Below are 26,436 nucleotides of genomic sequence, written 5' to 3'. Positions count from 1 at the left end.
GTATTATATTAACTTTTAACATAAAAAGTATAATTCATTCACTTTAAAATGAGAATGATCAATATAAATACGTAAAGCGATTTCTCCACGATTTAATACACAATAGAAACATTAATAATCCTCAATACAACTATCATAACTTTTTAATCCTAATAACCTAATATTTTAAATCAAATCAATTAAAGAGAACTTTTAATCCATCCTTGCTTTTCACCAAATCTAAAAACATCTTGAGAAGAATTTAATGAATCTTCTTTTTCATATTCAATTTCACCTCTCAATCCTTTTCTTTTGATAATTCCATTATCAAAACCTACACTAAATGATAATAATTTTTCAATAGAATTAAGTAATAAAAAAGCTTTTTCTTCTTTTTGATAAATTAAATTTAATCTTGATGATCTTCTAGTAGGTTGTTTAGGTTGACGTAATTTTGAAATCATATATTTTAAAATATAATGAAGCCACTATTTAATTCAAATCAAAATTAAATTAGAACCAAAATCAATAGATCGTTCTGACTCCAATAAGGAATTGATAACATACCATAACATTTGTAATTGGGTTAAAACCTTTCCATCCTTTTCCTTCATTTTCACTTTCAATTTTAATTTTTAAAGATCTATATAAATCCCATTGTGAACCTTTACCTTCATATACTTCTTTAGGTAATTCAGTCCAAATTGATTCGATTTGATTAGGTAAAGTAAGACGTGAAAGTCCAAAATCAATAATAGTAACTGTTAAACCACTTGTAGAGTGATTCAAGTAATTCTCAATATCTTCTCCTGCTATATTAGAATCATTCGATGAACAAGTATAAGGTTGAATTAGTATTTGACCTTCATGTAAATCTCGATGCTAGTTCAATATATCAGCTAAAGAACCAAACCCAAAACAGTATGAGCAAAATTTATACGTACCTCAAATTGTGTCCATTGTTCAGCTCTAGATAGACTTGATACCAATTGCCAAAAGATACCTGTGGCTTGAGCCCAACCTGTACTTTGGGAAAATTTGAATGTCTCAAGATCTGTTCCAGCATTAGAAAGTACGAGAAGACAGTATTTCTGCGATTCAGGTAGAGCAGCTAAATCAGATCAAGAATAAAACAGCATTAGTGTGATTTTCTCACTTTTACCGGAACTTCTTCAGCTCTATAGGATAAGAGAGAAACAGAACAAAACGAAGAACTTACATGGTCTGATACTTGACGAACCTTCTGTTCCTTTGTATAGATCCCATTCTGCAAGTAATCTTTCAGGATAGGGTCCTTCTACCACGTATGCTCTAGGGTCAAAACAAGTTATACTCAGCATTCACCCAAAATCATGTATAATCTCACCTTACTCACCCTATATAATCCACAAAACCACCTCCTGGAACCTGACTCATACGCTTTGTAACTTCGATCTCCCTTTTCACATCCTGTACTCTACTACAATCAGGTAATACTCTGTTTTCGCCAGCCGAAGCACTTGATAGGGTGGATGACAATAGCGGAATGACCTTTAATACATGTTTGACCTCGTTCTCACAAGCTAAACCAAACACTTCGGAATAAGAAGCTTCTCCAACCTTTTTTATAGTATCATATTCTGGTAATTGACCTTGAGCGAGAAAATCCGAGAAAGGAGACACATTTATGGACGAACATATGTTTAATAGTTCATTTAAAGCTATCTGAGGGTCTTCTTCGGGTATCAAAGGTGTTTCTTCAGGTTCAGGAGAATCTTCAATCGTGATTATCTTTTTAAATTGACTAGTTAAACCATCTAGATTTTTACCTTTCTTTGTATTTGATTTGGTGTGTATGATTACCTCGGGTATTTTACGCACTGATTTGGAAGGTGAAGGTGATTTAGGTATGATAATTTTACCTGGTCTAGGAACTTTACGAGCTTTGAATATGATTTCAGGACTTGAATTAGGCGAATCTTCTATTATCGCTTTACTTTTTCCTTTGACTCTAGATGAAGGTAAAGGTGTTAAAGGTAGATTAGTGATATCATTTGATAATTTTGTTCTTAATACGGGTCGTTTGGTATTTGCTAATTTGGGTAAAGGTGATAATGAGATTTCTGTTTGAGCTTGATTGACGATATCGGTATGAACAGAAATGATTTGCTATGGACCAAGTATATATAGTTTAATAATCTAGCATATAGAGGACAAGAAACAAACCAGATAGCGACTCACCGTCTTCTTCTTACCATATGTAGTGACCTATACACTTCACATATCAGCATGCTTTCATTCGTTGCAATTTACGGTTGTTCACACTTCACCTTTTTGGTCTGAGAAAGTAAAAACAGTCGCGTTAGCTTTATGCCTCTCAAACTTTCAGTCCGGTGTGAACAACTCACCCGCCCACCTAACGCTGCCATGATATTATATTGTAGTAATTTTGCCCAGATGATATAGATGGTGATGTATTCGCACGCTATAATGACTTAAGATGACATATAGCGAATGGAGATCAATGTTTGTTTACATTTTATGGATTTTAATGATGTTTGACCACGTGGTTTTGGCGAATGACTTTCAGGGTTTAATTATCCAGTCATTTTAGGTGTTTATAATGAGTTGTTTATATCCCACCAAACAGCAAACAACGAATTATCATTTTCACTATTTCTCACTCTTCTTGCATCTTTCAGTCTCACAAACATTATCGATCTTCTTTGTGACTTCATCTAAGTCGCATTCGATCCCTTTTCAAGGGGTACGAAGATAGACATCATGTCTCAAGCATCTCAGGATGTGCCGACTTTTGATCATTACGCTTTCAACCTTCGTGATGGTCTACGTAAAGCAGCTATAACTACCTTGTCAGAATTAGAGGGAAGTATCAATAATATCGGATATGGATGGCTTGATGATTATATGGATAAAATCATGGATAAACAAAATCGGTTAGTCGTACCCCAAACAATGTGAAATGATAATTACCTGCAATATGCTTACTATATTATCTAATTGTAGTGCTCCCATAACAGAAATCATGAAAACCCCTTCTCGTACTCAAACAGTTAAGAAAACCAGAGCTGCTACTACTGCAGCTAAGGAGAGAACCGATAAAGTCAAAGGCTTAAATGCTCGCCTAGCGTTAAGTCCAAGTTCAAAGCAAAATGTAAGTGAAGCGAAACTACTTTGTACGGAATCGATTTTAACTCTTGTTTAAATGAATAGCAAACTCGAACGGCTCTCTCTCCACTTCAACCTCGCTCACTCAACGTTTCCACAATATCCCCTATACCAATCGCATCTCCCAAAGCTAAATCCGTACCAGTTAGATTGAAACCTGAAAAAGAGAAAGCTAAAGCCAAACCAAAAGCTAAAAAGGGTAAATCCAAGAAAGCTACCGAAAATGATGAGAATTCTCCTCCAGCAAGTGCAAATACCTCTGGAAATTCCAACGACAGCTCCCTAAGTACGGATAAGTCTGGATCAATTTCTTCCAAGAGCTCCAAAGAGAAAGTTGAGAAAAAATCGAAATCGACAAGGTCAAAAACGAAGAAGGAGAAGGAGAAAGAAGATATGGGAGAAACGATCGAACAGCCAATGCAAGTGGAGGATACAGTCGCAAACATAGACAATGTCTTCCAGGGAGAGACACCCATAGAGCTGGACGAAGTGGACTCGCAACCTATTGCAGAAACCACGGAATCAGTAACAAGTATTCTCGTCCCAGCTACGCAAAATCTCGTATCGATAGAAACTGGAAAGCAGATCTCTGCGTCCTCTCAGAATGAACAGCAGGATGAGGAGATGGCTGTGGAGACCACGCCGATGGATGTTGAGACATCAATGGGCGACAAACACGCAGCAATGGTTCCTGAGACCCAAAGAACCGAAGACGGATCAAAGAGCTCAAGACATTTCCCTGGCGCTTCGCAAGAGCCGGATACCATACCCACTCAAGCAGAATCCGATCGCAAAATCGACCCATCAATGCCTACTTCTTTCGCAGTGCCTCCAGTGACTAGCACTTCTCAACCGACACGACAAGTCCGTTCATCTTGGTTAAGCAAAGCACTTGGAGCTAACGCAATACCCCTCAACGGCGTCCCCGCAGGAGACGCGAATGCCGCACTTAGAAAATCGTATGCTGCTAGCCAAAGGCCTAGTACTGCGGTCGATTTTGCAGGTCTACGCAAGAGCTTAGTGCCCATCAATGGATTAAAGAGAAAATCCGATCATGGTATGGACGAGGAGGAAGAAGAAGAAGAGGTCGAAAGACCCGAAAAGACAATCAAGGTTGATTATTCTGACGCTCTTCCCGCTCGTACACCCGCTTCTACTCGACCTGGGTTACCTAACAAGACACCTTCCTTCGGTTCCGCAATCATAACCTCCCAACCATCTTCGCTCAATCGCGATGTGGTCGAAAATGATGGTCGATCGGATATACACAAAGTCACTAGAGCTTTGGACGAGCTACGGGAAAAGACAGCAGCTAAGGAATTAGCTAAACAAAAAGCAGCTTTTGCAGCTTCCACAGCGCCTAGAGTACCTCAAGCTAAGAGTACCGGCACGGGTTTCTTGAGAGGCTTAGGAAGTATCGGTGCTGGATTACTTGGATTAGGAGGATCAGGTGCAGAAGAAGAAGCTCAACGGCTGGCTAGGGAACTGGAGGAAGAGCGATTGGCCGAATTGGAGTTGGAGAGATTAATGAAAGAAGCTACCAAACCTGAAGAGACTGCCAAAGAGAGAGGGATGGAAGTTGATAATCAGCCGCAAATCGAAAGGTCCACTACACCGGATATTGGATCGCCTGTCCAGCAACTACCCAAATCTCCCGAAGAAGAGGAAGAAGAGATGTATAAAGAACGATCTGTTATCGAGGAACTTCTTCCTGAAGATCAGAGAGAATCAATGGATACACAAAGACAACCGTCTGCTCCTGCTGAATCCACGACTCCAACTGGAACACCCACCAAGTCTACAGCTAAAGAGCCTGTTCCCGGCATACAAGACAAAGATGTAAGACATGGTAACCAATCCACATCTGCTATGCAACAAGAGGAAGGTCGAGTCTCAGCTGCCAAGGCCAAAGAACGACAAGTCGTCAAAGCAGTACAGAATGTGAAGGAGGCTAAGAAGGACGCAAGGAGAATAAGGGAGATTGACCTTGATGAAGACGACTATATGGAGGATGGGGAGATTGATGAAGAGGAGGAACAGATCGAGAATAATGAGCTTACCCGTGGTCCGCCTGTTGTCGAGATCAAAGTGAGTCATATCAACTGGGTAACCCCCCAGCTTCCGATTCGGCGAACACAGGCTGATGTAGGAGACCTGCAGACTCACCGTAAAAATCCATCTGCCTCGGGTAACGCTCCTACCCCACTCAATATGTCAACTTCCTCGGTAGCGGCTACCGGCAGCGTTCTATCTCAGGCGCAAAATATGGCTGCGAAAGCCTTGGGTGTCAAGCCTACTACGGGTCCCATCAAATCGGTGCAACTTGCAGCTGCGGCCGCTAAGAAGGTGAGGAATCGTTCTACTTCAGCATATGGACGATTGCTAATGCTTCAAGTAGGAACAAGCTGCTGCTGAGCGTAAAGCCACGCTGAAAGAAGCTGAAGCCAAAAGGGCAGCTGCAGCAGCTAAGAAAGCCGAAGAAGAACGTATTCGAGCCGATGAAGAACGGATCAGGGCAGATGAAGAGCGAAAAGCAAAAGTCGCAGAATTGGAAGAAAAACGAAGACTCAGAGCTGAATTTGAGAAACGTCAAAAGGAACGAGCCGAAAAAGTTGCTCAGGCCGCTAAGGAGAAAGCGGACAAGGAGAAAGCTGAACGTGATGCTCAAGCTGCCAAATTAAGAGTCAGTTTTATTCATAAAATGGTAGTTTGACATGCTGAAGGAAGCTGACTTACATGCGATCAATCAGGCCGCTGAGGAAGAAGCCGCTAGAAAGAGAAAGATGGCTGCTCAGACTGCTGCGTTGAACAAATCGCAGAATAAAACTACCTCTAAGCCTGCGTCTACGAGTGGTTTGAGCTCTTCGCAGATGGGTGGAAAAGGTAAAGATCCTTTCAGACCTTCGAAACAGTCCACAGCCACTTTAGGATCATCAGCATCTCATTCCAACTTGAACGGCATGGCCAAAATGGCTCCTTCTGTTTTCCGTACTGCCGAGACTTCCGCGACCACTTCTTCTACCATCACATTGGTCACCCAAAATCAACAACAGAATGGAGAACGAAAAGCTCTTGGACCACCTTCGAGACCATCCAATATGCAACAACAGCCTCTCAGGCAATCTACTCATCATGCTACAACTCTTCAACAAAGTAGAGTGGCATTGCAAAGTCAGCTTGATGAAAAGGCTGCTATGATACAGAGTGAAGATATAGTGTTACCTGATATTGCATCTGAGTGAGTGATAGAGGACTCTCAAAAGGAAATATGATGCTAATAATTCTTTGACATTGTAGATATTCTGATTCCGATGATGAAGATCGTACGAAAGATTTCATACCTCCAACATGGGCCGAATCGCCTCAATTAAGAGCAGCATTAGAAGCTCAAGCGTCTAGAAATCCTGATGAATTATTCGGTCCTATCAAACCTCTAAACATGGAAGAATTGTTTAAAGTTCGTACAGGTAAATTCAGAGCTAGAACTTCATCTGCTAATTGGAGTAAGACTGGAGATGGATTAACTAAAGCTGAAGAAGTTGAATATGCGAAAAGAATGGGATTTAAAGCTATACCTAGCAATTTGAGTAATGGACAGTAAAGGTGGCTTGATAGTAGATGATCCAACATTGGGATAGTACAGTACATTTAGATCGAAGAGCAAGTAGTAGTGAAGCTCATATGGAACTACGGATAATTTAATTGTACTTTGTTTACCTGCATATCGATTTGAATTTATGAGAAATATGATAATTTTGATCATGGATGGATGATGACACATTTTGGTGCCCCATTTACAAACAATAAGGATGATCCTCCTCCACTTTGGTGTCTCACTTTGAATTTCAAAACCCCCTTGAACAAGGAGTTAGTCCAGTTTCACAATAACATTAAATCATACTATTCTCGCAAATGCATTAAAGCATTACTTGGTTCATCATCCTATAATCGTATCATGTATAATGTATACATGACGCCACGACATTGGCGCAGACTATCTATCAAATCTTTAAATGGGTAAAAAGAAAAGCGATACTTAAAGTGACAGAAAAGGAAAAGTACAATTACTTTTCTCATACATCACAATCTTGCATCCCCACCTTTTGATCAATCTACGTATCTCATTAAAGGAATCGGGCTCAACGAACGCAGCTAGTTAATGGTTCATGGCCTGCTGTGAACAAAGTATCGAATACTTTCTACCTTTCCAGTAAATCAAGACTTCTCGAGAGTATACAAGAGATGTCAATTTCTCGACCACTTTTGGCGTCTAACTATTCTAGTATTGAGAAAAGAGGGGAAAAGATAGATATAGTTAAAAAAGAGTTGAATCATATTATCAATGGTGAGTTCTTGGTCTCCATGTGAATATATAGCTTGCTTATTCATCAAGATATTTGATATAACGAATATAGCTTTACCCACTCAAATACATCCGATAGAAAGGGAATTATATCTCGAAGCGATATTAAATGATTTAAATGATGAAGATGATGCTCCTTGGAAAATTTGGTCTCAAGATGGTAAATTATTATTTTCCTTTTTGTGTATTCATGATAATTTGGCATTGAAAAACATACTGTATAGTGTATCTTCTTGCTTTGACTGCAATAAAATCCCTTGGTCGTAATCCAGTAGGATCTGAAAATCTCTTATCATCAAATAATTTTATTATTTTACTATATCATTCCGGTTTACCATTTACATCTTCTTTCTCATCAAATCATTCAACTCCAGCACTAGCACCAGAACCATATTCAACAACTGCTCGTGAAACGTTGAAAATTTTAGCTAATTTATTAGTACTTCATGAACAAGGTAGAAATATATTCGCTTCTTCTGGTGGAGCAAAAGCAATATCAAGAGCTTTAGCAGGTAAAGATATTAATGAAGAAGAAATAAATCATGAAAAAGAAGAAGATTATATAGAAAGATTATTCTTATTAAGTAGATTAGGTTTTTTAATTACTATAAATCGACCTAGAGCTGTAAGTGTAATGGTAGATACTGAAGATGTAATTGATTCGCTTGTAAATGTGAGTTTTTTATGGGATTTTCCATATCAAGTCATATATCAGAGGGAATTTGAAGCTAACAATTTCACTTCATTTGAATAGCATTTAATCACAATACAACCGATTCCTTCAAATCATATGGCTTTGAGTGAATTATTGAAATTGTCAAATAATATATTCCGATTTTACCCATATTCTCAATCCTCAGATCATGATAGCTCCAAAGGAGATACTGATCAATGGGATCAGAGATTTGATCCGTAAGTTGAACTATAGTTTCTTCTTCTTAGTATTTCAAAGCTAATTCTATGAATTCGTTTATAGTCTACTTTACCCGATCTTATGTCAATTCTACAGTATCCCATTCATAGATCTGTCTCCACCACTGACACACACAATTCACGCATTATTATCAATACCCTTTTTACCACGTCTCTTACCAATATGGCATTCAATACCTATACCTTCTTCCCCTCGAGTCTCATCTCCAAATTCATCTGTCAAGAATCTTCTCAACAAATTATCGAGTATGTCAACTCATTCTAATTACAATAATAAGAAAACTTCTACACCATCATCCAGTTGCGAAGGGTTGAGTCCACCAAATCATCGAAAAACTCCTTCGCCATTGTCTTCTAGAAGAAGTAGTGGATCCAGCTCAACAAATAAACCGATCATACCCCCCTCTCATACTCAAGATCCATCGGCATTACCTACAAGACTTTTGAGGATATTCGATCATTTCTTTGAAACTTATTTACCTTGGCCTAAAAAACCTGATGATACTTTGCCACAAGGTTTGGTGTTAGATGAAATGCTACCACCGCTTCTCCTTTTCTTGACTCAAGCAGCAACGGGTAGTGAACACATTAGATCATATCTAAAAGAAACGCTAATACCTTCTACTCTGTATGTCTTTGTATCAAATCATCATAAATTAGTTATCGTAGCTGATGAACATTTTTACGCAGCGACCGATCTCCTGAAGCCGGTCCACTCGAAAATAGGAAAGGTACTTTGGGAAATATATTGCGTCTTATGGGATGTGCAGGTCATTTACAAAGTAAAAATACAGCTGGAGAATTAATGTGGGCAATATGTAAGGGTGATGGTAAGTTACAGCTTTGTGTGTTTACAGCGATTTCAATTGTTTATACTATCTTTTATTGTTTAGCTGCCGATTTATGCGTTGAAATTGGATATGGAAATGCAGCAGGTTTATTATTTCAAAAAGGTTTAACAAGTCCACCAGAAGCTAAGATTGAAGAAATACCTAATAATATGAATTTATCAATTAATAGTAATTTTAAAAATTCAATTAATATAGACCCTGCAACATCTACAAAATTTACTCAATCTAATAAAATTGAAAATGAACGTAATCCAATAACAGGATTATCAAATTTAAATTTAAATTCAAATGAAATGAAATTAAATGAAATGACAGAAGAAGAAAAAGAAAAAGAAGCTGAAAAATTATTTATACTATTTGAAAGATTAGAAAAAAATCCTATAATTTCAATTAAATCTAATGATAATAATAATAATAATGAAAATGATGAAAATAAAAAATTAAATATGATGAATTTAATGAAAGATAAATTAAATTCAGGTCAATTTCAAGAGGAAGATGAAAAAAATGAAAAGATTGAAAATAAACAAAGACAAGAACAAGATGAAAAAGATGAAAAAGATGCAATTAAGGAAATTGAGAATTATAAAAAGAGAATAGGGAAAAAATGAAAAAAAAAATCATTTATCACCAAGGGAATTAAGATTGAATTGAATTGGATTGGATTGGATTGGATAATTTCATAAGGGTTGGAATATTATGATAAAATATAATGATTTTTCAATATATTCATGTAATTCTTATATAATCAATTCGCAAAGAGACTTTAATTACATATGCATTTTTTGACTTTTTGAGTTAATCATATTTTGCGCCTAACTTTTCTTTCATTCTTTCATACAAATTGATGCAATGTTAAGATCTATTCTTTCATCGTTTCATCAGGAACACCTTGTTTCTCTTGAATAGCAGTTCTAAAAAGAAATTGATTAAAATTTTTATGAATTAAGTCAATTTCTATACGTTATATATGAAAGATGATTTTAAATTACATACCTCAATTGTTTTGTAAAATCATCTTCAATATCATCATCATCCCAATTATCTTCCCATAAATTATCATTTGGTCCATCTCCTGCTTTTTTTAAAGCGTCAAGTACATTTCCTCCATAATCTGCAAAAAATGAAATGAAAATATTCAGTTCAATTATCGTATTATATAAATTTTAATTTGATAACTCGGGAATTAAATAAAAGAAGATAATTTACCTGTTGCTGGGAAATCCTAAATAAGAACATATTATCAGCTTACCTTCCCATCGATGAATTACCAACAAAATTAAATTGATAGATTCAAGAACCAAATTATGACTCGAGACTTGAGATATCTATCAAGTCATAATTGAGTTGAAATTGCATTAACTCACTTCAAATTCATCATCATCCTCTAAAGCACCTAATTTAGGTAATGTCTTCTTCTCTGTTGGTTGTATTCCCTCACCATTCCCATTTGATGGTCCAGCAGTAGCGTTTTCTTGTTTAGTATCGGTTGGTTGTTGTTTATCTGTCATGGTGATTGATTATTGACTCGATAATTTAGCGAATACGATAGAAGTATTGGATATATGTTCATATTACTTACTTACTTCGATAACGTTTAATCATATCTCATCATGCATCCCTCGACGCGCAACTCTCTTTGGTATTTCACGTGATGACCATGTGTTTTAGATAGGTGAATTCGGTTCACGCCGCCTTTTCAAAGTATGGAAGATGGAACGCTCGAAGACATTTGAACAGATGATCGCCTTGAATCATTCACTTTTGGACATGTATACTGATATCGTGCGATCTTATGGTCGCATCAGTCGATTCATCGAGTCAGGTACACTGCATACAACTTGACGGCCTACCTTCGGGAAAAGCTCGCTCGCTCTCTTGTTAGATGACGACACGCTAATCGAGTGTCAATTTCGAAACCATTTGCGCACGAGCCTCTTACACACACACCCTATCGCCATGTATGCCGAGATGAAAAGGAAACAAATATCCGAGCGTCAGGGCTATGATGAGAGAAAAAGCAAGTGGATTCAGATTCACTTGATTCGGCGACACAAGGAGCTTTTATCACACACAGACAACAAGTGTATACCCAAATAACCTGAATAATGTTGAAGGCACACAACAAGTCATTTATTACACAAACATCAGATCTGTTCATACAATCAGCTGATAATCACGCTTTGATCACGTCTGTCAAGGTACTGTGAAGTGTAGATCCAGGAATAATGGGCCGATGAGAAAAAGATCAAGCCACAATCATGTCAATTGTACATCAATAAGTAATCGAAATATTCCTTTCCTTCCCAGTTATATCAGAGAGCGGAAGGAGAACATAAGAACAAAGGAGTCTTATCAATGAATCTGATTACCTTTGACACAAGGTGTACCTTCGGGTAAATTGGCGATCACAAGGACCATCCTTCTTTCAAAAGTTATCACCAAAGCTCATGAAATATCATGGGTAAGTGTTGAAAGGGTAAAGCTTCTAACAAATATTATGAAGATCAATTTCGATTACTAATTTCAAAAAAGTCAATGCTAATGATTTTCTGGCGTAAAAATTAATGGCTAGATACATGATTCTTCTACATACACAGACTATACCCTTTTACCAATTGAAAGTTTACAATCGGGACCTCATACCATTTATTTTTGATATTATTAAAATACATCCGAGAATATTAACTATTATTTCCTATTAGACGAAGATAAGATACTTAAGTAGTAAAGCTATATAGGATTTTCCTTTCATCCGTGTCCCTTTCTGAAATATTCCACAAATCAAGTTTAGTTTTATATCATCGTCAAAGAAAGATAGAGGTGAATCCTGTAGATATCTATTGATATTTACCAGCTTGTCCGATATCTTGATAAATCATACGTACAATCTGGAAAAGTAGAGATCAGAACGAACAATCACCATGTCAAACATAACAACACATATCTTTACGGTAGATGATCTGACACCTCAATTATGGAAAATGATGAAAGCTGTTCCACAAGATACGATAGTGAGTCATAGTCTTTTTAAACATCGTAATTCTTGTTCTCACATGGACTTGAATAACGCTGACTTCTGAACAACGATCTCAAAGTGGTATAGTCTGATAGGTACAATGTTACAAGCGATGTTAGTCACTTCGGTTTTGGGATTAACAATAAAATATTTTACATATTTCACAAATCGAGATTCACCTTATTTGTTGTGGGGTATAGGTATAGGCACAACTATACAAATGTGAGTGCCCCATTTGATGTCAAAAGATCGTAGAAATACTTATACTTTCTTTCTATCAGAGGGGAATTAGCTCTTACTTGTGCAGAAGTTAGTGTTGCTTTGTTGTCATTCTAAAATCATACTGATATTGGCAACATTTGTATAGGATTTCCGATTAGTATATTGTGGAGAAGATCATTTTCAAGATATATTTAGATTTTTGGTTATTTGTGATATGGTCAGACTTTTAAGTGCCGCTATTTTCAATATCGCTGCTGGTGGTTATTATACATGGAGAGTATGGATGGTGAGCTCTGATTCTCGAGGCAATACAAAATCAAGTTGATTTGATTTTAAAATGATAGATGTGCGGAAGAAAGATTTATATGATACCGCCTTTTGCTATTGGTGGTATGGTACAAATGATGATGACTGTAATGTGAGTTTACTGTAAAAGTTAAATTATTGAAAACATTCTGATTGATTTGTGCTTTAAGGGGTGTTGTACATGGTTGTAAATTACCTGAAGTTTCAGTAGATACAATTGGAGAATTACCTAAATTAATGCCTACTATTTTAAAATTCTTTAAAATTTGGGGAGCTATTACACTTGTAGTTGATGGTGCATTGTGTATAGTCAGTAAGTTTTTCCACTTAGCAGAGAAGGTTGTTATACTATCACCGAAAATCGAGTTAATTCATCCTTTCAATCATTAGTGACTGTCTTACTGTTTAAGACTCAAGATAGTTTGTTCTCGAAAGAAACTAAAATTTTCCGAAAGCTTATATCGCTTGTTTATGAGACTATGTGAGTTATTCAGCTCACCCAGCACTCACCTACCGCCATTAGCTGATACTGATTTCACTAGGCTTCCTCCTGTAGTATGTTTACTCATACTGGAGACTGCCAGTGGAAGTAAAGGTACACCATTGAGTGAGTCGACTAAAAACATTATTCAAAGAGAAAAGAAGGCTGATTTGTTTCACTCTACATGAATCAGCTGACATGAGAAGAATTATAACTTGTATTCTTCCTGTCCTTTATTATCATTCCGCTCTCCACACCTTATGTGGTCGACAAGATTTAAGAGATTTACTGGAAGATAAATTAGCTTCGGGAGGTATACATGCTATTTCATCTGGAAGTGGTAAAGGGTCTGGTGGTAGAGTTTACGCAGCTTTTCCACCTGGATTACGATCAATGAATCATGAAGAAGCTGGTATTGAGCTTCAATCACCTATAAGTAGTAGCTCGACTCGAAAAGGACCTCAGATGCCGATGATCAAAGTAAGTTGTTTGTCTGACTTAGCCTCTATCACCACTCTTTCGCTCCCCAGAGGCTTTACCCAGCTACATTGTTCATTGACACAAAGTCATGAATGGATTGATGGGCTTATATTCGTTATTGGATCAGGTCGAACAATCAACAGTCGTATCTCGATCAGATGAATATATCTTATCGACATCCGAGCCTGTATCTATGCCAATAGATATGAGTAATAGTGATGGAGTTGATTCAGATGACGAGAAGAGCGTTATCACCGCTAAATCAGCTCCAATTCGTCATGCCTGATCGATCAAGGTTCAAGGCAGATCAAGAATGATCAAAGTAGGACAAATTTCACATTGGTCCTTACTTTCTCACCGATCAGGTAAATGATCAGGAAATCAGACAAAATATGATAATTTAACCTATACCAGGAGGAATTAGAAGAAGATGAAAGTATAATATCTGTATATATTATTGTATGCTGTAACGCTTTTGGTTTGATTTGTACGGGACAATTTATGCATCTAAATATTCATCTAACCAAATGATATGACACTTTACTAGCCAATTTCGTATGAGCGTGAATTTGGAGCTAACGATTGCATATGGAGAATGAGCCTTAAGCCACTACTCCGCAGACTCTACGAGCGACAGAAACGTCATCTAATATTCACACAACGAAAGCTATTCCTGGAGTGGTCTGCACACAAACACAAAGAGGTATGAAACAGTATCAAATCTCAAGTATACCTTTGCGGCGGATTTGTAAAGTCAGGCTCAAAGGTCTGTGCGTAATCATTCCGGTTAACGATTGATAAGAAAAACCTCGGTGCAATGTTCGGTCTTCTAAAAGATGATCGAAAGACTCCATTTCAGCTCGTAATCATGATTGACCTTTATCCAAGAGAGTATATGATATATAAGGTAAAGGCATATCCATGACCTCCAACAATGTTGTCATGCCTAAATCTCCTTTTCGATTGAGCTTTTGAAAGAGCATCTGTCTCAAAGTTTTCGGTCAATCCATTTCCCGAAATTTGAGGCTGTGTACGCATAATTACCACTTAATACGAAGATAGCATATCATTGAATTCCAACATTGCAGATTATAGCAAACATGTCATCTTCAATCGACACAATTTCTTGGTGGGATGTAATGGGTTTGTCCACAGAGACCATTACCGTTAGTAATAATTCCCTAAATAAAGTTCAAATTAATATCATAAGCTGATTCTAATTTATGCTTCGATCAGTGGTATTCTGGTATTGCAATTATCATTCAAAGTATGATATTTTCAAGTATTTTAAGCAAAACAGTACAATACATAGATCGATTTGAAAAATCAAAAGATAATTATAAAATGATGATTGGGGTAATTATGGAAGCTTCATTACTTTGTGAGTATTTCATCATAAAAAAGCATCTTAAGTACAAAAAATTGATATTGTTTTTCAATAGCGGTTTACTTATTTTAACTTGTAGTCAAGTATGTTAATTTTCAATCATACTTTACAAGGTAATTTTGACTAATATATTGAATTGATTTTAGACTAGAATAATGATTTATAAAAATAAAGTTGACGCAGCCAATTCGATTCGATATTTAATTTTAAGTGATATGACTATTATGTTTTTTAGTGGTTTATTTTGTTTTATATCTGGAAGTTATTTTATTTGGAGATCATATAAGGTATGTTAGGTTTTCTCTGTATACATTGATATTAGATCTTTTTCGGTAAATTTAAAAACTTACACTATTCGGTAGATGTCAAATAAGAATCGCTGGTTGTTGTGTTGTCTCAGCCTCGGGATTTTGGCTCAAATGATAACCACCATAATGTAAGCTCAAAACTTCTCTGTGTTCTCTACTAATAAGTCTAGTGAAATTGATCACACGAGGGTATGGGTACAGAGCAACTAGTTTTGGATTTTCTACTCCGGTTTTTGATGATAAATTCTTATCAGGTTTTTCAACTTATATGAAAAAAGGTCATAATTTATATAAGATCTGGGGAGGTATAACTTTGACAATGGACTTAGTTTTATCGATTGTTCGTGAGTCTCCATGTCTCAAATGTATTGTACCACAAAGTAAAGAACTATATCTGACTGGTACAGTATTTCTTGACGTACAAAAGTGGCATTTTTGATTTTCTGGAGTAAAGATGGAATTTATCATTATGATCATAGAAAGTATCATAAATATACTTCTGTCACTTACGAGACTATGTAAGTAAGCTCAATTTCAATTTCAACTTAATATTCTGACCAGCAACTTTACTCAGGCTGCCTCCTACTGTATGTGTTCTTATCTTAGTTTCATTAGGTAATTTAAGTGGATCACCTTTTAGTAAGTTCTTTAACACGTGAAACCTCATGAGTACGAAAAATTATTGATTCTTCTTTGGGAATAGCCGATATGAGAAGAATATTTACTGTTATATTACCTTTATTATATTGGAATTCATTTTTACAGACTTTAGTTGGTAGAAGACATATACGAAATATTAAGGAAAGTCGAAGAAATGATGAGATAACGAATGGACTTATCAATGAAAACAACAACGGCGAGATCTTGAATGAAAGTAAAGGTTTTAGCTTTAAGAGTAATAGAGATGGTCCGAGGATATTCGTTAGTCCGCCACGGAAATTGTGATGTTCTCGATAAATCTTTTTTGTATGTCATATATATCTATAATTATGCTTTCAGATGACTCGATGCACCCTAAACAACATGAAAGATGTTTCAGATGAATTATGCTATTGGGATCAACACGAAGATTAAGGGCCGTAGATATACCACTACCGAAGGAGCTTATTATGTTTATCTAATCATTCATCAAGTTCGATTGCACGAAAAGCTCTTATTGAGAAGACTCGGCTAACTGCGAACCTTAACCCCGAGCAAACACAAACTAGCAGGTTATGCACACAAACAAGTAATTGAATACATCAAACACAGCTATCGTACCGCCGATTCACAGTTTCATCTTTGTAAAGTATGTATTTCATAAGGCCCTGAAACTACATGTGCACACAAACAAATGCCATTACCGACTAAATATACCCAAAGTTATCCTTACAAACAATCCTTCCCAATATTAATGTTTAGCCTTTGATTGATACTAATTTCGTTTTTTTCAGTTCCTTTAGAGGAAGACTTGATTGAAGTTCTCCTTTTATTCGCACCAATGCTCATGAAAGGTATTTTGAAACCGAACATTTCATTGACACCGATACGATCACATTTGAGGTCATCTCGTAAAGCGTATTACATCCTCTCAATATCTTAGCTGACCTCGGTCGATGGTCCTCAGCTGCTCGGTGAAAATGATCATGGCATTATGTTCGACGCTTGAGATTCTCTATGCATACATACTAATAGCATTCCGATGCTATACCTGATCATAGATATATACTGATTGAATGCTCTTGCCTCATTCTTGACGTACTTTATTATTTCTCATCTGAAGGAAGACCTACTTAAACTTGCAATTTACACTGTTTCGGATCAGACTAACACCATCATGAGCGATTCCAATCCTACTAAATCAACAGTAAATCCTGTCGATATGTTATGGCAAAAAATGTCATTGAATAATGGTGATGCAGTTGTAAGTCGTTCTAGAACTTCCCAATGTTTTTGAAGCAAGATTAATTGATAAATCTCGAAAATAGTGGTATTGTACTATTGGAATCATTTTACAAGCTATGATTATTTCAAGTATATTGGGAAAAACAGTTGAATATTTTGATTATTTCAAAAAAAGAGATAATCCTTATTTTCTTTATGGAATTGCATTAGGTAATTTAATTGCTTTGTAAGTTCAAATTCGATTTTATGCAGAAAAGCGCGATAATTAATGTTAATGTTAATTGAAATGTAGTGGTAGTTTAGGTATAACATGTGCAGAGGTAAGTAAATCTTGAAATTTCCGGAATGATATGATTTTATGAAATTCAAATGAAAATAAATAAATAAATTATAGAATTACGTTTTGGTACATCAAAAATCATTAAATACAGCTTCAGCTATTCGTTTTATAATTTTAGGAGATATTACCAATTTATTCTTAGGTACCCTTTTCAATTCTTCTGCTTGTATTTATTATTCTTGGAGAGTTTATAAAGTAAGTCCTGTTTCGCAATCGTTTTATTCGGATGTCAGAAGGGTAATAAATAGTCTTTTAGATGTCAGGAAGTAGGAAATGGATTATACCAATTTTCGTATTGTTTTTGACAGCTCAATTCGTTGCTGCTATGGTGTAAGTTGTTTTCCAATTTAATCTTTCTTGTAATCTCATTACTACCTGGACTCAAATTGAACCTGGATGGAATTTAATTCTTGAACAACTAAGCTAATTTCGTCAAATTTCTAGTGCCGCAGGAGACGGATATACTTGTCCTCATATTACTCCTGAAACCCTAAAAGATTTACAAACTTTCATGAAGCGTAATGTGAAAGAATTCGAAATATGGGGTGCAGTTACTACAGCTGTAGATGGTAGTTTATGCCTATCAAGTAAGTCATCAAAATTCTTTTTTTTTTCTCTGATAGTAAAATCAAGTCATTTCTATGAAGCTCAACTTTTGATAAATGTATAGTGACTATCTTATTATTCAAATCGAGAGATGGAGTTTTTCATAGAGAAACTAGAATTTTCAATAAATTGATTTCAATAATTTATGAAACCATGTAAGTGTGACATTCAACTATATCATAATCGTAAAATGATAAATGAAAATTGAGGCTAATTTAATTTCTTACAAGGTTACCACCTGTTATTTGTTTATTAGTAAATTTAACTTCTACAAGGGTTGGTGATAATCCACTTAGTAAGTTTTTTTCTGACTTATTTTACTGCTCATTATCACAAAATTATTATAAATTAACTAAACTTTTTTGAAATTAGGTGATTTTAATAAAATCATAACTTGTATTTTACCAGTATTATATTTTCATTCACTTCTTCATACTTTAGTTGGACGTAAAAGAATTAGAGAAATACTTGATGAAAAATTATTAAAAGAAGGTGTTAATTTAATTTCAGATGGTAGAGATAATTATAAAGGTAGTAATTCTGGTAAATTTAATTTTACCGTTACTTCTAGTGAAAATTCAATTAGTAAATCAACTGGAATTACTTCAGGTGGAGGTAGAGTGATTGATCAAGCTGAGTTCCGGGGTTACCACAATGATGGTGAAATTCCATTGACCAGTCAGAAAAGTTTTATCTGGGATGGAAGGCAATTATAGAATCGATAGTCATGTTGCTAAAGTACATAGCATTTATAGTCAAATTATAATTCAGATAGATGAAGTTCGCACAACGCCGAAATTATTTTACTTACTCGTCAATAATTACATTCGTACGTTCCTGAAATTACGCGAGATGTCGAGGTAATTTCGACGAAAAACAAACCAAACCACATCCTTAATGTTGAAGCTCAATGCAGTAGTAGATACCGAGCACAGCAACGGAGCTAATAGTCAACGAGGAGATATCTCGGCAAGCATTCTTCGTTTACGTGTATCTCTGGACAGTGACAGTTGAAAACCTCATCACAAGATATCGGAAAAGTAGTTTGTCTAGCTTAAAAATGCCTCATGCTGATTCAAGTTATATACCTTCAACAATAACAACGTGAGTTTAAGCTATGTTATTATACGGACTGATGTCATCATTCTTGACTACATTATGATTCCAAGCTGATTCTATTTTTATGCGTTATAGCAAGTCAGAATTCTATGACCATGTTGTTAGTCATCTAGAAGCATTATTAGAAGGAGAGAGGTATTGGGTGAGTTAAATACCCTCTACTCATCATGATTAATACATTAAAATAATTCTCAATCTATCAAATATCTATTCCAGGTTACGAATTTAGCTCAAACTTCCGCTATTTTATATCATTCATATCTTGCTTCTTCATTATACGGTGGAGAAAGTATAAATCCAGTAATAAATTGGTGTGGTAGGTTCATTCCTGTCCAATCCCAAAATCCTATATTTAAACTTTAACATTGTCAAAAATATTCAATTATCAAAAACAAAAACAAATGTGTAAATGCTTATATTCAAAATTATTTTTCAGGATTTTATTTACATCCTCCATCTTCAAAAACAACTTCATCTAATTCACCACTTTTATTAGGTCCATATCAAGGTAGACCAGCATGTTTAAAAATAAAACCAATAAAAGGAAAAGGAGTTTGTGCAGATAGTTTTTTATCAAATCAAACTTTAATAGTTAATAATGTTGAAGAATATCCAGGACATATAGCATGTGATGGTGAAACAAAATCTGAAATTGTTATTCCATTAAGAAATGATAAAAATCTTATTATAGGTGTTTTAGATTTAGATAGTACATTATTTAAAACGTTTGATCAAGATGATAAAAATGGCTTAGAGCGTATAGTTGACATATTGAAAAAAGGATGCGATTGGTCATAATGTATACTTTAATCGGAAGACAGATGCTTACGCAGCGGAAAGAAGGAAGTCAAACTTGCTAGTCAGACGAGCAGCTGGGTATCGATGAAGTCAAGTCAAGGATTTAGCTAGAAACTTTCTGTCCGTAGTAAAGCAGTCGTGGACAATTGCCGACCGAGGGATCTGATTCCATGGATATTTTAGGCAAGAAGTACATACAAAGAGATGCATGGTGCTCGAATAGACTTATCATATCTTTTCGTAAAATCGTAAACGGTCATTATATACAAAATCCCTTTCACTAAATGTCACTGGCCTTTACTATCCGTCCAGATGACTTGGTACCAGTCTCTAAGCCACTCGCTGCCTTTCGAGAATCGATTTCTGACTAGCGTCTCTCGATACCCGCCTAATCATACGCACTGTCAGACATGGTACGCTTGATGACTAGTTGAAAGGCCGGAAGCCGACTCACCAGTAATAATCTACCACATCATAAGCTGCTAATCTCTGTAAGAAGCCCTCATCATGCGTGATGACGATCAATTGGAAGTTCGCCTGTCTCCTTCTTTCGCGGATGATTCTGTCCGTAAAACGAAGATCAGCTACGTCAGGTGTACTATCCACAACCAGAAACTGAAAGGAAGGACTTACTCGGCGAGAGCTTCAGCCAAAGCGTTGATGTTCTCCTGATCTAGATTGGTAGTCGGTCTGCAGAGTTCCAATCAGCTTATTTGGTCTAATCTCAGGATTCGCCTTAAGATCGACTCACTCATCCAGAGCTAAAACTCCACAGCCTTGACCGAAACTCTCTGCCAAAGCCAATCTGATGATAATGGAGGCCAAGACTTTTTGACCGGCGGAACATCTACCTCTCATATCCAGCTCGACATCGTTCTTGACCATTACTACTCTGTAGTTGTATGACTTTCTTGTCGAGGTGGAACTAGTCTCATCATGATCAGAAACGATTCTTATACCATCGATATCTGTTCGTACAGCCATAAGCTTAGACCAATCCAACAGATTTCGGCAGCTTACCTGTTCCTTGATACGTCTTATTCCAGAGATGTCCGATAGTATCATTGATTTCATCCATCTTAATCGAATGATATTTCAGAATAGCACTACTCGTTACTTCATCAGCTGTGCGAAAGAGTAACAACAGTAGGATGTCTACCTACTTATCGAGAGCTTTTCCATATTTCTCTAAATCGTTGTTAGCATGTTCGCTGACCTATACATCAATGCGGGATCAGCTACTATTGTACCGTAGCCTCGCGTACCCCAAATTTAGCTAGACTGACCTTAGTTTTGATCAATTGGTCTTTGAAATGCTTATCTATATCCTTATAGTCGCTCTTCAGCGTTTTTTCAGTCTTCTTACGACCCTCAGTCATAGCCAAAAGTTGACCAGAATAGAGATGAACCTAGCAGTTTCACCTCATTAGCTTCAACCATCATCGGCGAACTTCAGCTGACATACCTTTCCGCCGACTTCTTCCTCTTCATCCATCATGTCTCGATACTTCTCACTGAATTCCTTCCTGCTTTTCGCCGCAGACTCCAAATCTAGAGTGTCAAGTTCCCTTTGAACATCTTGTACTCGTTTTCCATCTTCTCGATATTTCAGATTATTGCTGATGTTTCCTTTCAGGGACTCTGCTTTGGATAATTCGGACGATAATTGCGATATCACACTTTCGATTGTGCTACGAGCATCGGAGGCGATGGAGATCTCTCGCTTGACGTCACTCAAAGAAGCTTCGACTTCTCGGATCTGCCGATCATTGCCTTCGGCAACGTAGCTTCATGAGTGTCTAGGTCAACCACAGTCGCTAAATCACCTCAAAAGGCCAGCTCACGCTTGACAAGCCCGATGTTTACTCTCGATCTCAGCCATGCTGGACTGATATAAGCCCACTTGAAGACTTGCGTCATTTTCGGCGCTTTCTCGCTCGTTACGATACCTGTTCAAGGCTTCGTTTTTTTCCCTCCAAGGCGCTTCAGCGTTTTGAGCGGTCGTATCGAGATCCTGCAAATCGCGCGGAAGATCAGCCTCGTGCTTCGACAGAGGCAGAAACGTAGCCAACCTTGAGTTCGCCTTGTAGTCCCGTTAGAGCATCCTTCATTTCCTTCAATGCTTCTTCCTCACGCATTCTCCTGTCCTGTTGAGACCTCAGTTCTCCCATCTTGAGTGTCTTTCGCGAAATATCATCTGCAGCGCTTCGTAGCGCGTTAGTTTTGAGCTCTTTCTCAGCGCTAAGAGACTGCTGGTCTCGAGCAAGGGTTTTACTGATCATGAGAAACAATTTTAAGTGTCATTCAGCTAGAGTACTGATTCTACGTTGCAGTCCATTGAGCTCACATCTCATTCGTCACTTGGTCGACCTCCCGTTGGACCTCTTCCACAGTTTTCAAGCTTCCTGTGCTTTCCAAATCTCGTTCAAGTCTATCGATATCTGATTGTAGCTCTTTGAGCTCAGTGAGAGTTCGCGTAATCAGTGTAGCAGCAGATCGCAGATTCTGCAAATCCCTGGTCGCAATCTTGGCTTTCTGGACCTTAGTCTTGGCCTGGCAAGTACAAGGTGTTAGCTTTTCCAGCGGCTGCGCTTTATTGTAACAAAAAGCTTACCTCCTCGACTTCCTCTTGCACTTTGTCTAAAGCTGCACTTTCTTCTTCTATTTGCCTTTCAAGACCAGGCATAACGTTTTCCTTTAGATCAGCACATTGCGATACCGCGGGCTGAAGTCTTCGTAATGACTGGAGAATTGTATTCCACTGTTCCTGTTCTTCTCGATATTCCTTCAGACCTTCGGGTGAATACGATTCGATACGAGATTGCACCTGCGGCAAGGTGAATTCAGTCACAACATCGATCGGACTTCGTCGCCATCTGACTAACATATCTGTGTATGGTCCTTTCCTGGTCGGCCAAAATCTCTCTATCGCATCCATGACACTTATGCTTCGTCTTTGCTACTTGAGCGAATTTCTCCCAAATAGCCTTGTTCTGCTGAGCATTGGCAATTTGGCTGAGATCGCTTGTCAGCTGTCTTCGGATCAAGTCGTTATCAACAGCTCACCCCTTCCGGTATTCTACTTCATCTGCGGCCTCTTCGACTGCTTCATCGACAGAAGCTTTTTCTGTTTCAGCAGCTGCTAGTCCGTCACGCACAGATTTTTCGAGTCCTGACACAGCACATCAGTAAAACATCACTGATCGGCATCTTCGAATTGCGAAGACTCACGGCTGAGTTCATCTTTCTTGGATTTAAGATTGGATTTAGCTATGTTGAGGGAAGTCTGCAACTGCGACACATTTCGATTTGCAGCAGCAGCCGATGCTTCCGCATCGTGCAATTCTCGATCTTTCCGCCTATGTAACCGGATTAAATGAGTACAGAATTCTCTTTCGCGGCTGAAAAGGAGGATTCTCTGCTGACACACCCAGAAGCAAGTGCGATCTTATCTTCCATCGTCTCCGCATCGATATCACTTCCGACGAGCTCTTTGAACCTTGCCGCGTGGGTCGCAATACTGCATAAAATGATAAGCAGCTTTCCTTGCCTGTTGAATTACGGAGCAACTCACCTGCTGTCCACTTGAGCACTCTTGGCCCCCACCTCATTCCTTTTGATGGTCAATTGCGCCCTGCTGTCGGCCTGCCTGTTGAGTGCACTTAGCTCAGAATTGATCTTGTCCCTTTCGGCTTCCTTTTGTCGGACAAGCATGGCTTTCTCTCTTATTTGCTCATCATACCGGGCGTCTCTTATCTCTTTGTCTAGTCTCGATCTTTGTTCTTCATTTTCAGCTAATTTGCCTTGAAGTATTGATATTTCCGCGTCGAGGGAAGATATGGAATCAAAGGAAGATTCAGTAGACCGGATTTTGTCGTTCAGCTTTGCCTATGATAATGTTTAAACATTTTTGCTAAAGTCGCGCGACGGGAGGGAACTAACGATTTGATCTTGTTTACTTCTCTTTGTAGCCTGAGTGGATGCCTTGGCGTTCGATAATCGATCGAGCTCGGCTTGCAACTCTCGCTCTCTCCGCGAATTATCCGCCTGCGGATGTACTTCAGCTGAAGCCTGATAATTGGATGACTGTGCATCTGGATATGACCTACTTGCAGCTTTTTCAGATCATTCTCCGCTTTTCTCACGAGCTCATGCATCTTCTCGACAAACTCGAGGACCTTGTGATCTTCCAGTGGAGAATAGTCGTAACCGGCAAAATTGTGCGTTTTGGCGACTTCGCGAATGACAGCTTCTCGCTCTCGAAGGTTTTTCTGGTATGTCTTTGCAGGTTTCACATATTAAGCTCAAGTCGCAAAGAAGGGAGCTCCGAGGTATCTCACCTTTCTATTACCTTGCAATTCACCCTGCCGCAAAGCTAACGTCCTTTCTTTAGTCCTCAGATCCTCAAGTACCCCCTCTTCTTTCTCCTTCAGCGATTCTTGGGAAGCTTTTTTTCCTTCTATGGAGCGTAAGTGAGAATCGAAGTTGTTCAGCATGTGCTGCAATTCCTCCGACGTCTCTAACAAAAGCACGATTAGCTCACATGACTAGGCATGAGTTTCGAGCTGGATCACACACCATTCATTACGCTCATAGTGCTCAAGGCATGCTGCCTATTCTCTTCATACATCTTCTTCTTATCTTTGAGCGATTCCGATCTCTCAAAGATCTCCCTAAATTCTCTGGCTTCGTTATAAAAGTCAGCATTACGGCCTTTGACACTCTCAAGTCGTTCTTTAAGGTTCTCCAGCTGAGTTTGTTTACGATTCTCCTCATTGATGGCTTCTTGCAGCTCCTTGCGCATCTATATGATTTATACATCATCAGCTAGCTCGATGCGTTGCACAGTCGTATGTCAGCTTACTCGTTCAGCTTTGTCCTTGTCAGATTTCAGAAACTTCAATCGTTCTTTGTCGACCTTCAGCTCTTGGGTTCGTTCCTTGCGTAGCGCCTTGATGTTATCTAATGCTTTCGTATATCTGGTGAGAAAGAATGTCAGCTCAGGTGCACATCAAGATAGAGACATAGCTGACTTAGTAGCTTCGAAAATATCGTCAAACTTCTTTTTCAAGGCAGCAGGCTCAGATAATGGCCAATTTGATTCCTCTTGATGACAAAAGATGACATTTTCTAGAATAGATTTGGAGACACCTAAAAGCAATGGTACTTCTTCGTCCATTTCCGAACATTTGGTCGATATCGTATTTCGCTGTTAGACAAGTGTTAAGTCACGATTGAAGTGAATATGGACTAACGTGAACTGACCTTTCCTTCTCCGCCGTCGGGATCAGTTTTGGCTAAGATACCTTCCAAAGTTTTCATAGTCAAAGCACCTGTTTTCTTGGTCGTCACTTGTAGATTCCTAGTAGCAGTCATACGTTGTCGATTGACGTTCCAAAATCGAAGTCTGACTTGAGCTTTGACTTCCTTCTCGTTGGCCATCTACTCAAAATATATCAGCTCATTTCTTTCAGGTTGATGATCGAAAGGAAAGAGACCAACTTTGGGATCATGGACGAAAGCTCCTCCTTTCGTGTTTGGAGGCATGTCTCCAGTTGTTGCATATTTGAGACATTCAATGATGGTCTGAGGCCAATTCGTAATGAGCTTTTTGGTAACATTACGCTGATTGCTGAGCTCACGGTTTTCCCACTTCCATTATGTCCTACTATGACTGTCAAAGGTGAGTAGAATTCAATGACTTGCACATGCTTGTCATCGAATGATCGAATACCTCGTATGGCGAGCTTGTTGAGAGAAGCCCTGAGAAGCCGCAATCAGCTGAGTAGGAAGTTTCACGACGGTCACAACAGCTCACATATTGGCAGAATGCTGCAGTCGTTTAAACGATGTTGACCTTGAGCCAAGTCGTAAGTATCTCTCTCACTTTCAAGCTGCGAGAGTAGATTGCTTTTGGCGGACTTGGGAATGATTCCCAGAACAAACGGTCAATCCCGTTGCGTATTGCTCAAGCCGAATTCTGTTAAAATCGCATGAGAGGAAGATGAGGGAGAAAGATGATGTCAAGACAGACTTTCCTTGATCACCTCCACTTCTCACTCTAGTACTGTTCTAGTCGCGTCAACCCAAGTTACTTTGACTCGTGCCTGCGATCCGAGCGTTCGAGAATGATATCGTGGGAGAGTTATAATGGCTATTCGATGATTGGGTTTTGTTTATATTTGGTTATTT

General features: G+C 37.9%; 9 protein-coding genes across 9 annotated transcripts; 6 read left to right on the top strand and 3 right to left on the bottom strand.

The window, feature by feature from the left end:
- Positions 1-179: 179 nt before the first annotated feature.
- Positions 180-2,387, bottom strand: I206_104978 (uncharacterized protein; the record flags this gene model as incomplete). The annotated part of the gene is made up of 7 exons (XM_019154280.1): positions 180-467; positions 547-861; positions 924-1,090; positions 1,199-1,290; positions 1,355-2,127; positions 2,200-2,226; positions 2,367-2,387. The coding sequence occupies 7 exons, from the start codon at positions 2,385-2,387 to the stop codon at positions 180-182; spliced, it is 1,683 nt and encodes a 560-aa protein (XP_019013020.1).
- A 355-nt stretch (positions 2,388-2,742) lies between these two features.
- I206_104977 (uncharacterized protein) lies at positions 2,743-6,748 on the top strand (the record flags this gene model as incomplete). Its single annotated transcript, XM_070203042.1, has 7 exons — positions 2,743-2,915; positions 2,986-3,133; positions 3,193-5,235; positions 5,308-5,493; positions 5,546-5,830; positions 5,898-6,385; positions 6,445-6,748. The coding sequence occupies 7 exons, from the start codon at positions 2,743-2,745 to the stop codon at positions 6,746-6,748; spliced, it is 3,627 nt and encodes a 1,208-aa protein (XP_070059143.1).
- Positions 6,749-7,389: 641 nt separating this feature from the next.
- On the top strand, positions 7,390-9,905 carry I206_104976 (uncharacterized protein; the record flags this gene model as incomplete). Its single annotated transcript, XM_070203041.1, has 7 exons — positions 7,390-7,492; positions 7,563-7,670; positions 7,735-8,183; positions 8,265-8,422; positions 8,487-9,071; positions 9,134-9,273; positions 9,337-9,905. 7 exons carry the CDS (start codon positions 7,390-7,392, stop codon positions 9,903-9,905), a joined length of 2,112 nt encoding a protein of 703 aa, XP_070059142.1.
- A 251-nt stretch (positions 9,906-10,156) lies between these two features.
- On the bottom strand, positions 10,157-10,805 carry I206_104975 (uncharacterized protein; the record flags this gene model as incomplete). Its single annotated transcript, XM_019154277.1, has 4 exons — positions 10,157-10,208; positions 10,291-10,408; positions 10,504-10,519; positions 10,662-10,805. The coding sequence occupies 4 exons, from the start codon at positions 10,803-10,805 to the stop codon at positions 10,157-10,159; spliced, it is 330 nt and encodes a 109-aa protein (XP_019013017.1).
- Positions 10,806-12,218: 1,413 nt separating this feature from the next.
- On the top strand, positions 12,219-14,088 carry I206_104974 (uncharacterized protein; the record flags this gene model as incomplete). The annotated part of the gene is made up of 10 exons (XM_019154276.1): positions 12,219-12,308; positions 12,393-12,535; positions 12,595-12,622; positions 12,681-12,821; positions 12,880-12,953; positions 13,012-13,154; positions 13,232-13,322; positions 13,384-13,448; positions 13,516-13,802; positions 13,930-14,088. The coding sequence occupies 10 exons, from the start codon at positions 12,219-12,221 to the stop codon at positions 14,086-14,088; spliced, it is 1,221 nt and encodes a 406-aa protein (XP_019013016.1).
- Positions 14,089-14,902: 814 nt separating this feature from the next.
- Positions 14,903-16,442, top strand: I206_104973 (uncharacterized protein; the record flags this gene model as incomplete). Its single annotated transcript, XM_019154275.2, has 8 exons — positions 14,903-14,968; positions 15,039-15,272; positions 15,336-15,476; positions 15,552-15,625; positions 15,699-15,841; positions 15,925-16,015; positions 16,072-16,136; positions 16,201-16,442. 8 exons carry the CDS (start codon positions 14,903-14,905, stop codon positions 16,440-16,442), a joined length of 1,056 nt encoding a protein of 351 aa, XP_019013015.2.
- An 871-nt stretch (positions 16,443-17,313) lies between these two features.
- On the top strand, positions 17,314-19,043 carry I206_104972 (uncharacterized protein; the record flags this gene model as incomplete). Its single annotated transcript, XM_019154274.1, has 9 exons — positions 17,314-17,400; positions 17,465-17,607; positions 17,674-17,701; positions 17,776-17,916; positions 17,978-18,051; positions 18,166-18,308; positions 18,392-18,482; positions 18,558-18,622; positions 18,700-19,043. The coding sequence occupies 9 exons, from the start codon at positions 17,314-17,316 to the stop codon at positions 19,041-19,043; spliced, it is 1,116 nt and encodes a 371-aa protein (XP_019013014.1).
- Positions 19,044-19,387: 344 nt separating this feature from the next.
- Positions 19,388-20,244, top strand: I206_104971 (uncharacterized protein; the record flags this gene model as incomplete). Its single annotated transcript, XM_019154273.1, has 4 exons — positions 19,388-19,431; positions 19,522-19,588; positions 19,663-19,762; positions 19,883-20,244. 4 exons carry the CDS (start codon positions 19,388-19,390, stop codon positions 20,242-20,244), a joined length of 573 nt encoding a protein of 190 aa, XP_019013013.1.
- A 330-nt stretch (positions 20,245-20,574) lies between these two features.
- I206_104970 (uncharacterized protein) lies at positions 20,575-25,954 on the bottom strand (the record flags this gene model as incomplete). Its single annotated transcript, XM_070203040.1, has 27 exons — positions 20,575-20,632; positions 20,699-20,806; positions 20,878-20,934; positions 20,996-21,212; positions 21,265-21,350; positions 21,408-21,460; positions 21,531-21,653; positions 21,710-22,031; positions 22,089-22,258; positions 22,317-22,518; positions 22,592-22,797; positions 22,859-23,071; positions 23,130-23,259; positions 23,311-23,416; positions 23,476-23,603; positions 23,675-23,764; positions 23,819-24,132; positions 24,187-24,291; positions 24,354-24,524; positions 24,585-24,763; positions 24,823-25,048; positions 25,109-25,223; positions 25,278-25,453; positions 25,510-25,686; positions 25,747-25,830; positions 25,887-25,896; positions 25,947-25,954. 27 exons carry the CDS (start codon positions 25,952-25,954, stop codon positions 20,575-20,577), a joined length of 3,834 nt encoding a protein of 1,277 aa, XP_070059141.1.
- Between the last annotated feature and the right edge of the window lie 482 nt (positions 25,955-26,436).

Source organism: Kwoniella pini, chromosome 6 (assembly GCF_000512605.2).
Source record: "Kwoniella pini CBS 10737 chromosome 6, complete sequence".
NCBI lineage: Eukaryota > Fungi > Basidiomycota > Tremellomycetes > Tremellales > Cryptococcaceae > Kwoniella > Kwoniella pini.
The sequence above is the reverse complement of the archived record's forward strand: the minus strand, read 5'-3'. Positions and strand labels throughout refer to the sequence as shown.